At 36.1% G+C, this 12,314-nt stretch overlaps 1 protein-coding gene and 1 pseudogene across 2 annotated transcripts in view; both read right to left on the reverse strand.

Annotated features, from left to right (window-relative positions):
* Positions 1-12,314, reverse strand: part of CCDC18 (coiled-coil domain containing 18) — a gene marked incomplete at its 5' end in the record, with an annotated part of 115,721 nt that overhangs the window by 13,919 nt on the left and 89,488 nt on the right. The window contains 3 exons of the mRNA XM_082659726.1: positions 3,864-4,064; positions 7,832-7,969; positions 11,086-11,289. Coding sequence (XP_082515852.1) covers positions 3,864-4,064; positions 7,832-7,969; positions 11,086-11,289 — 543 coding nt within the window. The remainder of the gene's footprint in view (positions 1-3,863; positions 4,065-7,831; positions 7,970-11,085; positions 11,290-12,314) is intronic.
* LOC309825883 (archaemetzincin-2-like) lies at positions 5,365-6,319 on the reverse strand (annotated as a pseudogene). The gene has a single exon. The product of its transcript is annotated as an archaemetzincin-2-like (transcript).

Genomic DNA, 12,314 nt, shown 5'->3' on the forward strand with positions numbered 1-12,314 from the left:
ACATTTAAGAATTAATACCAATCCTCCTCAAACTAGTCTAAAGAAAAGAGATGGGAACATTTCCAAACTCATTTTACCAGGCCAGCATTCCCCTGATACCAAAACCAGACAAGGATGCCACAAGAAAAGAAAATTACAGGCCAACATCACTGATGAACATAGACATGAAAATCTTCAAAAAATATTAGCAAACTGAATGGCCAGCATCAAAAAATCTACAAACAATAAATGCTGGAGATGGTGTGGAGAAAAGGGAACCCTCCTACACTGTTGGTGGGAATATAAATTGGTACAGCCACGATGGAGGTTCCTTAAAAAACTAAAAATAGAGCTACCATACAATTCAGCAATCCCACTCCTGAGCATATATCTGGAGGAAACCATAATTTGAAAGGATGCATCCACCCTGATGTTCATTGCAGCACTATTTACATCAGCCAAGACATGGAAGCAACCTAAATGTCCATCAACAGAGGAATGCATAAAGAAGATGTGGTACATATATACAATGGACTATTACTCAGCCACAAAAAGGAACGAAATAATGCCATCTGCAGTGACATGGATGGACCTAGAGACTGTCATACAGAGTGAAGTAAGTCAGAAAGAGAAAGACAAATATCATATAATATCACTTACATGTGGAATCTAGAAAAATGGTACAGATGAACTTAGTTGCAAAGCAGAAACAGAGTCACAGATATAGAAAAAAACTTTTGGTTACCAAGGGGGGAAGGTAGGCAGATGGGATGAACTGGAAGATGGGGATTGACATATATACACTACTATAAATAAAATAGATGACAAATGAGAACCTACTGTCTAGCACAGGGAGCTCTACTCAGGGCTCTGTGGTGACCTAGATGGGAAGGGAATCTAAAAAAGAGTGGATGTATGTATATGTATAACTGATTCACTTTGCTGTACAGCAGAAACTAACACAACATTGTAAATCAACTATACTCCAATATCACTTAATAAAAAAAAGTATTTTAAAATAAATATTTTTAAAAAATATTAGCAAACTGAATTTAACAATGCATTAAAAGAATCATATACCATGATCAAGTGGGATTAGGTCCAGGGACATAAGGATGGTTCAACATCTGCAAATCAATGAGATACCACATTAACAAAATGAAGGATAAAAGTCATATGATCATCTCAAAAGATGCAGAAAAAGCACCTGACAAAGTTCAATATCCATTCATGATGAAAATGCACAACACGTGGTTATAGGGGGAATGTACTCCAACATAATAAAGGTCATATATGACAAACCTACAGTTAACATATTACACAACTGTGAAAAACTGAAAACATTTCCTTTAAAATCAGGAACAAGACAAGGATGCCAACTCTCACCACTTCTATTCAATACAGAATTGGGAGTCCTAGCCAGAGAAATTAGGGGGAAAAAAAAGGAATAGAAGGAATCCAAATTGGAAAGGAAGAAGTAAAACTGTAACTGTTTGTAAATGACATGATATTATATATAGAAAACCCTAAAGATGCCATCAAAAAACTGTTAGAACTAGTAAATGAATTCAGTAAACAGCAGGATACAAAATCAGTATATAAAAATCTGTTGTACATCTATATATTAATAATGAATTATCAGAAAGAGAAATTAGTAAAATAATCCCATTTATAATTTCATCAAAAAGAATAAAACGCCTAGAAATACATTTATCCAAGGAGATGAAAAACCTGTACACTGAAAACTGTAAGACACTGATGAAAGAAACTGAAGAAGATACAAATAAATGGAAAGATATTCTTTGCTCATGAACTGGAATAATTAATATTGTGAAAATGTCCTTACTATCCTAAGTGATCTACAGATTCAATTCAACCCCCATCAAAATTCCAATGGCATTTTTCACAGAAATAGAACAAGGTATCCTAAAATTTGTATGCAACCACAAAAGACCCCAAATAGCCAAAGCAATCTTGAAGAAGAACAAAGCTGGAAGCATCACACTTCCTGATTGCAAACCATGTTACAAAGCTATAGTATAGTACATATTAGCATAGAAATGGACACATAGATCAATGGAACAGAATAGATGGCCCAGAAATAAACCCATGCATGTATAGCCAATTAATTTATGACAAAGGAGCTAAGAATATACAATACAATGGAAAGAACAGTATCTTCAATGAATGGTGCTGGCAAAACTGGAGAGCCAGATGTAAAAAAATGAAACTGGACCCCGATCCTACACTATACACAAAAATCAACTCAAACTGTATTCAAAACTTAAATTTATGACCTGAAACCATAAAACTCTTATAAGAAAAAACACGGGGTAAGCACCTTGATATCAGGCGTGGTGATGATTTTTTGGATTTGACACTAAAAGCAAAGGCAACAAAAGCAAAAATAAAAAAGAGGGACTCTATAAACTAAAAAGCTTCTGCACAGCAATGGAAACCAATAAAATGAAAAGGCAACCTACAGAATGGGAAAAAATATTTGCAAATCATTTACTGATAAGGAGTTAATATCCAAAATACCTAAAGAACTCATACAACTCAAAAGCAAAGAAACAATCTAATTAAAAAATGGGCAGAGGAAATGAATATACATTTTTTTCAAAGAAGATATACAAAGAGCCAATAGGTACATGAAAAGGTACTCAATATCACTAACCATCTGGGAAATGCATATCAAAATCAAATGAGATATCACCTTATACTGTTAGAATGGCTATCATCAAAAAGACATCAAAAAGAGATGAGTGTTGGCAAGGGTGTGGAAAAAAGGGAGCCCCTGTGCACTGTTGGTGGGCATGTAAACTGGTACAGCCATTAAGGAAAACAGCATGAAGCTTCCCCCCAAAATTAAAAATAGAACTATCATTCGATCCAGCAATACCACTTCTGGGTATATATTCAAAGGGAATGAAAACAGGTTATCAGAGATATCTGTACTCCTATGTTCATTGCAGCATTATTCACAATAGCTCAGATAAGGAAAAAACCTAAGTGCCCATCAACGGATGAATGGATAAAGAAGATGTGGTACTACCAAACGTAAAATAGATAGCTAGTGGGAAGCAGCCACATAGCACAGGGAGATCAGCTCGGTGTTTTGTGACCACCTAGAGAGGTGGGATAGGGAGGGTGGGAGGGAGGGAGACACAAGAGGAAAGAGATATGGGGACATATGTATATTTATAACTGATTCACTTTGTTATAAAGCAGAAACTAACACACCATTGTAAAGCAGTTATACTCTAACAAAGATGTTAAAAAAAAAAAGATGTGGTAAATATACATACAATGGAATATACAATATGCCCTTTGGAACAACATGAATGGACCTTGAGGGCATTATGCTAAGTGAAATAAAACAGAGAAAGACAAATACTGCATGATATCACTTATATGTGGAATCTTAAAAAAAAAAAAAGTCAAACTCATAGAAACAGTGAGCAGGAAAGTGGTTGCCAGAGGCTGGGTGGTGGGGGAAATAGGAGAGGTTGCTAACAGGGTACAACCTTTCAGGTATAAGATGACTAAAGTCTGAGGGATCTAATATATAACATGATGACTACAGTTGGTAACACTAGTTGTATAATTGAAATTTGCTGAAAGATTAGAACTTGAATGTTCTCACACACACACACAAAATTTTTTTTAAGTTCATGGTTGAACGTAAATTATTTCTCCTGTGGTAATATGATACATATCAAATTAATAATGTCCAAATTCAGTGTCTTCTAAATAAAGTGCATTTTATTCAAATAGGTCAATTTTTGGTTATTTAGTCCTCTACAAACTACAAGGATGGGAAAATAAGTCATAAATTTACTTCATTATAGTTCTGCTTTATGTACTTCTATATGTTTACTTACTTTAATAAGTAATGCTTCGTTTATAGCTTCAATTACTTTATTCCTGTCTTGGACTTGCTGATGCAAATTGCTTATAGTGTCCTGAGCTTCTTTTAATTCTAGTTTTGTTTTCTCTAACTGTTCATTTAGTTGCTGAACAGAAGTCTTTTGAGAATCAGCAGTAATCTTCCACTTTGCATGCTTCTCCTGATGTGAAATCATCTACATAGCCCCAAAATTGAAAAGGAAAGGAAGAAAGAAAACAGGGTGAAGTTGGTTTCAACAACATTCTAATACTTTCCATTTCCACTTAAATGAAAGTAAATTCTGTTTGTAGTTACAAACATGATTTCTCAACAAATAACATACTAGAGGGAAAAAGGGGAGAAGGAACCCATAGTTTTAAATTTACTTAAGAACAGTTAACGAAATACCATGGACTGCTTTTGGATCCTGATTTGAACAAATCAGCTATAAAGACATTTTTGTGATAACTGAGGAAATCTGAACAACGATTGGATGTATGATGATATTAAGGAATTAAAGTCAATTTTTAGGTGTAATAATAGCATTGTGGTTATGTTTTTTTAAAATAGCCCTCATCCGACTTCCCTGATGGCGCAGTGGTTAAGAATCCACCTGCCAATGCAGGGACACGGGTTCGAACCCTGGTCCGGGAAGATTCCACATGTCTCAGAGCAACTAAGCCCGTGCACCACAATTACTGAACCTGCACTCTAGAGCCTGCGAGCCACAACTACTGAAGCCCGCGTGCCTAGAGCCTGTGCTCTGCAACAAGAGAAGCCACCGCAATGAGAAGCCTGCACACCGCAATGAAGACCCAACGCAGCCAAAAATAAAAATAAATAAATAAATTTATTAAAATAGTCCGTATCTTTTAGAAATGTTTACTGATGAAACAATCATGTTTGGGATTTGCTTCAAAACAATATGTGATATGTGGGGGAATGTGGGGAAGGGAAGAAAGGGAAGTGAGTGAGGTTAAAGATATGGTGACCATACTTCCCAGTTTGCCTACAGCTGTCTAGGTTTTATGCCTGGTATCCTGGTGTAGTTACTAATAGCACCCTTTTTCATTCTCAAAAGTATTTCCTTTTAGATAAAAGAGATGGTCGACATACTTATAGATCAAATCAAATTGGCCGTGAGTTGATAATTACTGAAGTTGAACAATATATAGGAAGAGTTATACTATTCTACTTTTGAATATGTTTAAAATTTTCCATAATAAAGTTTAAAAAAATCTCATTTTCATTGAAAAAAATCAGGAGTTTTGCAATTAAATAACTTTTCTGACAACTCTGAAACCTGTATTTTAAAAATTACAGTTAAAAATTATTGATCTCCTTTCCTATTACTTTAATGACATATCCTCTCATTTTTATATTCAACTTACATACACACTTTAAAAAAATCTTTGTTAAGAACAACAACAAAAAAACCTATATATATATTTTTTAACCTGTAAGTATTTATTTTAATTACTCCTATTTGAAGGTCCTTATTTTTGGAAAATAGCAAGGCATTTTATTATCCACTCTTTCCATTCCTTAAAGGCTTCTACAGGTTTTGGCAAATTCACATTATCCTCATGACTATGTTTTGGAGGGAGGTGTGTCAGCAGATTCATCTTCAATCCACCTCACCAGCGCTTTGTACCCTTCCACAGTGCTACAACCAATAGCATGCTGTAACTTGTGTAAACAGATAGGGTAAAAGTTTAGGGGGCACTGGTCAGCTTTTCCCAAATCTTTGGAACCTTGCATTAGATGTTCAAGCCACTGGCAGTGTTAAAGTCCAAATCTGTGTCCAACCTCATGGGTTAAAGTCTTATAGGATCAAAGTGGCAAAACACTAGTCATTTCAGGAATGTAATAGTTATCAAAAATTGAATAGTCGTTTGAAGGTGTTCTCTGCAGCTTCTTTACCTTGCCTTCATAAGATAAACTATTAAAAAAACGCCATACCTGACAAGGCTGAATATCCCCATATCATCTGTTAAAGAGGCCTGTCCAAAGGCAAAATTCCAGGGAATCTCTTGGGTAATGCTCAGTGTTATTCCCACAACACAGAAGGCATCTTTAGGCTTCTAATTTTTTAGAACTTCAGGGTATGCCCTGCATGAATTTGTAGGTTTTGGATGTTATCACTGACTCTAAAAGAACACCTTGAAGAGACAGGAACTGGTTCTAGGAGCTTTACTGTCAAGCCACAGAAAAATGCTTCACAGTAGCCCTTGAGTCATTTAATATATTCTTGACTGATAACTCTGGTGTTTCCTAGAGATCCAAAGCACTGTATATAAATACTGCATTTCTCTGGAGAGGGTGTCTTTCTGTAAGGATCACTGAAAAACTTTTCAAAAGTCTTGGGGAGCCTCAGGATGGGAGGTATCCAATCTGATCACGAATGCAAGATGGGTCCAAAGGTATCACCCTCTGGCTGGAAGTCTTCATTTATCAAAAGCTGTTCCACCAGCACCTAACTTTTACTGTGACACAAGTGCTGGGTTCTTAAGATGAGAGCTGTTTTTAGTGTCTGTTTAGAGTTCCATACTGTTTGCATAATGAAAGGTCTCTTCCATTCACATCGTGTTCCTATGTAGAGCTTTCATTTTTCTGTCTGAATGGGTTAAACAGCTGTTTCACCACGAGGCTTAAAAGGACCAGCATGTCTGGGGCCTGACTGGAAAAGCATTGTGCTGGGTGCCTTCATCCCCGACAGGCCTCCAAGACACCAGCTGCAGCCCCTGTGCGAGTATCCATATTAGGTGTTTTTATATGATGCATATAAAATATTAATACCAGATATTAAACAGCAATACTAGAACCAATTTTTACAATTCATTTTATGTACTATTGCTTATAAATAATTTCAGGATGCTTATAAAACTAAAAGTAAAAAATTGGATGATTAAAATAAAAGTAGAAATTCAGACCATGTAATAAAAGCATACTGAGTAGTTCCTGGCAAATACTTGAGATGGACCAATTATTACTGATGGTCACTAAGTTGACCAGCTAATATCAAATAATTATGCTGAACTCATCAGCATTCACATTTGTCTCTAAAGACCAAAGGTTGTAATCTCTTGGCCTGAGGACTGGATTCAGCTTGCAAATGTGTTTTGTTTGGCAGACAATGTTTTCAAAGAGATTTGACTCTAAATGCATTTAAACAAGACATGGTGACCACAAACCCAACTTATCCCTCACAAAGATGTTACCAAACTCCCTAGAAATGAGTTTAATATAAATATATTTGCAACCATTGCCATACGGAAAAATGCTTTATTAGAACTTCATAAGTAATTTATTCAGATCTTAAACATAAATTCTGGATATCTTCAAATATAGTTTTTAAAAAGACAAGAAATGCTATTCTAATGGGTGACACTGCCCATTTCTATAAAGGCTCAGGACACATGGATAGATAAAAAGTATTGTACTGCCTCTCTAACTTACTATCAGAGCAAATGTTGAAAATTACAACACATTAATAGATCTACATCACATGAAACAGCTTATATTGGTTATTAAATACCTCCAGTTAGTTTTGGCAAGCGCTATTTTATAACCAATGATACAATGATAATGATGTGCCAGGCTCTGGTGTAAGAACTTTAACTACACTAATTCATTTAATCCTCAGCACAGTTTTATGAAATAGATAGCATTATTATATCCATTTTAGTTAAAGATGTTAAGTTAGTTGCCCAAGGTTACATAAGTGTCAAGTAATGAGCTGAGATTTAGAACCAGGATGCCTGGCTAAAGAATTCAACCTCTTAACCCCACAGAATATTAGTTCACTGGATATGAAGCAAAAGTTATACGTTTAGGATACCAGAAATGGAAGACCACATGTATTACTCTATAATGAACATTTAAGAGCTAGACTTATACTTTGTTCAGATAGATCAACACACTTTAGCAGGGGGTAATAGAACAAATTAAATTTTTATTTACCTCTAGATGATAAGCTTCTTTGACAGATTCTACTTCTGCTGACAATTTCTTGATTTCTGCTTGCATTCTTACTTCTAACTGAGCTTCACGTACTTGAGAAGCCCCCAACTCTTCAGCTAAATGTTTTCCATGAGCTTCCTTAAAATGACATATTAAGTAAAGGTTACATTACTTGTTTATTTGGCTATTATAGCTAAACAACTCACCACATTTATAGAAGTATCTTAATCTTTTATAATACTATGTACTCATACACAGTTACCATATTAAATGTACACTTTAAAAAATGTATTAATCTAGATTTTAATCTAGATCTTTAAGAGAGTACTAATGGGAAAGTATCAGTATATTGTTTGTTATCATAATATAATAGAAGTTCACTAACCAATGCATTTTGTAAAATAAACTAATAACCACAGAACACTGAACTTTGGCAGATAATAGTCTGCTCTTAGGTATGGGTATGCATTTTTGCTCACCAGATGTGCTGTTTGCTTATCTACAGTCAGTTGTGTATTTATCCAGACCTATTTATGCTAGTTGTGTTTGTGACTACAATTATGTAGTTTTATTATACATTATGAACATTGATGAAATATGCATGTAAAATGAATGTTTTTATATGAAAACTAAGTTATATGCTTTGAGACAATTCAATGAGTGAGTCACAAACATTTGCTACCCAATTAGAACCAGTCAGGATAGTTGTAAAATATTGTGTGAAATCCCATAAAAAATACGAGATGCTATTCTCTGATTCACAAATGTCTTTCAATTCTTTTTCCATTTTAAGAAACTAAAATTGGAAACTATAGATGATGGAATATGAGTATGGTTTATGCAAGAAAGACTAGGTGGAATTTTAATCAAGTGACCCTACCATACACCAAAAACCAAGATTTGGTCCCACATTAAAAGATTAACGCATGAATGTAAACTTAGATTTTTGGGTTAAAATATAATACTTAAAGTGTCATTTTTTAAAAATAAATGTATTTATTTTGTTTATTTATTATTTTTGGCTGCATTGGGTCTTCGTTGCTGCGCGGGCTTTCTCTAGTTGCGGCAAGCGGGGGCTACTCTTCGTTGTGGTGAGCGGGCTTCTCACTGTGGTGGCTTCTCTTGTTGCGAAGCACGGGCTCTAGTCACGCGGGCTTCAGTAGTTGAGGCACGGGGGCTCAGGAGTTGTGGCACACGGGCCTAGTTGCTCTGCAGCACGTGGGATATTCCTGGACCAGGGCTTGAACCTGTGTCCCCTGCGTTGGCAGGTGGATTCTTAACCACTGTGCCACCAGGGAAGCCCTAAAGTGTCATTTTTTTTTTAATGTTTATTTATTTATTTATCTTTGGTGCGTTGGGGCTGCATTGGGTCTTCATTTTTTCTTTTTTTTTTTATGCGGTACGCGGGCCTCTCACTGTTGTGGCCTCTCCCGTTGCGGAGCACAGGCTCCAGATGCACAGGCTCAGCGGCCATGGCTCACGGGCCCCACCGCTCTGCAGCATGTGGGATCTTCCCGGACTGGGGCACGAACCCGTGTCCCCTGCATCGGCAGGCGGACTCTCAACCACTGTGCCACCAGGGAAGCCCTGGGTCTTCGTTTTTGCGTGCGGGCTGTCTTTAGCTGCGTCAAGCATGGGCTACTCTTGGTTGCGGTGCAAGTGTTTCTCATTGTGGTGGCTTTTCTTGTGGAGCACTGGCTCTAGGTGCGTGGGCTTCAGTAGTTGTGGCACATGGGCTTCAGTAGTTGTGGCTTGTAGGCTCTAGAGAGCAGGCTCAGTAGTTGTGATGCACGCGCTTAGTTGCTCTGCAGCATGTGGGATCTTCCAGGACCAGGGCTCGAACCCATGTCACCTGCATCAGCAGGCAGATTCTTAACCACTGCGCCACCAGGGAAGGCCTAAAATGTCATTTTTAATAATTCCCCACTTTCACTTACTTATTTGATTAACCGAGCTTAGTTTATCAGATAAAATCAATTATACTACATTTAGATACTATTGATAAGGACAGAAATGAGATAAAAGATAGCCTCCCTTTTCCTAGTAGACTCCCATGTGCCTGACATTCTAGTAAAAATTCCCTGTATATTTATTATTAGTCTAACCACCCAGAAATGTGAATAAAAATGTCATTAGGTTAACCAAGGCTAAATGTAAAAAAATTTTCAGTCAATTCCCATACTGAATTAGTAACCATAATAGAAAGCAGAAAAATCACAAGAACTTTTCTAGAATACCAATAAATACATTTTTTTCGAAGTCTAAGTAATTAACTCACATATATCAATCTAAATATTTTTAAGCCAAGTTGTTAACTTTCTATCTAATACTAGGGAAACACAATCTATATTAGTGCTCTTGTTATTTAAAAGCTCTTTTCCTCCCCAAGGGTTCTGGACTGCAGGTTTCTAACAGTTATAAATTTAGATAGTCAGTTTTCATATATGAATGGCTACAAATGTAAAAAGTTTTTACTAAAAAAGATTTATTAGAGACTTCCCTGGTGGTCCAGTGGTAAAGAATCCGCCTTACAATGCAGGGGACGCGGGTTCGATTCCTGGTCAGGGAACTAAGAGCACACATGCTGTGGGGCAACTAAGCCAGTGTGCCACAATTACTGAGCTCGCGTGCCTCAACTAGAGCCCGCGTGCCGCAAGCTACAGAACCCATGCGCCCTGGAGCCCAAGCGCCACAACTACCGAGCCCACGCACCCTGGAGCCTGCATGCCACAACTAGAGAGAAGCCCACGTGCCACAACGAAGAGCCTGTGTGCTGCAATGAAAGATCCCACATGCCTCAATGAAGATCCCGTGTGCTGCAACTAAGACACAATGCAGCCAAAAATAAATTATATTAAATAAATAAATAATGAATAAATCTTTTAAAAAAGATTTATTAGATTTATTTTTTTTGTTTGAGTGATAGCTCAAATTCACTTGAAAGTCTGAAAGTGCTTTATAACTCATTTTATTGAAAACTAATTAGTTTGACTAATACTCAGTTCTGAGAGACTTCCAAGTTACACTACAATGCTGTGCTAAATATAACAGTTTTTTAAAAAATTTGGGTAAAATACACATAACATAAAATTTACCACCTTAATCATTTTTAAGTGTAAAATTTGGTGGTATTAAATACATTCACATTGTTGTGGAACACAATTAACTTTTGTAAGAACTATATTCTATAGTCGAAAAAGTAAAGGTTAAAAATTTTAGTATTTTCAGTAAGGTAAAATTAGAATAGGGATTACTTTCTCTTTAGAGAGTTGCTTTATTTCCTCCAGTTCACTTGACAGCCTTTCTACTTCTCTCTGTGCTTGCACTTGTTGACGATGAGCCTCCACCAATTCTGTATGAGAATTCTGCAAATGCTCCCGAGATAGCCTCAATTCTTGCTCCAAATCTATGGCCTCCTTGTACTGAGTTGCAATGTACTGTTCCTGCTCTTTCATAACCTGAAATGCACAAGATATTTGTAGGTTTCAAAATAAAATGATACAGATAACCTATTCTTACTCTGATTTCTCTTTTAATAAATGACTTAACCCCTCCCAACTAAACCTCTATATAATTTAACATATAATGAATATCATCCACTGTGAAACTAACATTCGAAAATGTTTTCTTTTTTAATGATAAAAAAATGACAAAAGTACTATAATAAATCTGGGACTCACTGGTATATTTTACATGACTTTAATATGCAAGCTGCATAATCCTTTAACATTATGATGCAACATCACAGAATATATAATAATATAAAGAGAAGAAAGACGTTAATATTTCATTATCCATGTCAAAGATGGAGAATATACTGGCGTGAATAATCAAAACCTACCACTAACCCACACAGCTTGGTTAAGGATGATCTTATTCACTGCAAAAGGGAAATTTGTTATTGGGACTACTACTCCTTCTGAAAACCTTTTACATTCCTCAGTTAAATCCCTAGTAAAGTATTATTTCTTAGAGAAAAAGAAATCAGTAAAAAGTAAATTAGTTCTAAATTGGCTCAGTGAGGTAGATTAGATGGTAGATAATGACGCTTGACTTTAGGGCTGATAAGAAGGAAAGAAACCAGTACAAATCACTAGGACCCTAATGTCTAGAATGGGGGCCTAAGGTCCAACAGTGTTGTATATCAGTATAAATCTCATGTAAATATTTTTAGCCAGCCCTTGTTAAAGAACATGAAATGATTGAGCCAGTAACCTTTCTTTTTTCTCACTGGGGCCCAAACTTGGTCTCAGAGACCCTGCTTAATTTATGTATTGATATATAATCCAACAAATATTTATTCATGCTTACTATGTGATATGTACTATTCTAGGTGTTGAGGATAAAGGAGTGAACAGAGGAGACAAAGTGGCTACCCTTGTGGAGTTTATATTCAACTGGAAGAGACAGATAATCAATTAATCAAACACAATAAAGAGCTATATATTGATATTAAGTTTTAAAGTTGAGTATAGTATTTAAA

The sequence above is a fragment of the Grampus griseus genome (genome assembly GCF_964374135.1).
Source record: "Grampus griseus genome assembly, chromosome: 1".
Taxonomy (NCBI): domain Eukaryota; kingdom Metazoa; phylum Chordata; class Mammalia; order Artiodactyla; family Delphinidae; genus Grampus; species Grampus griseus.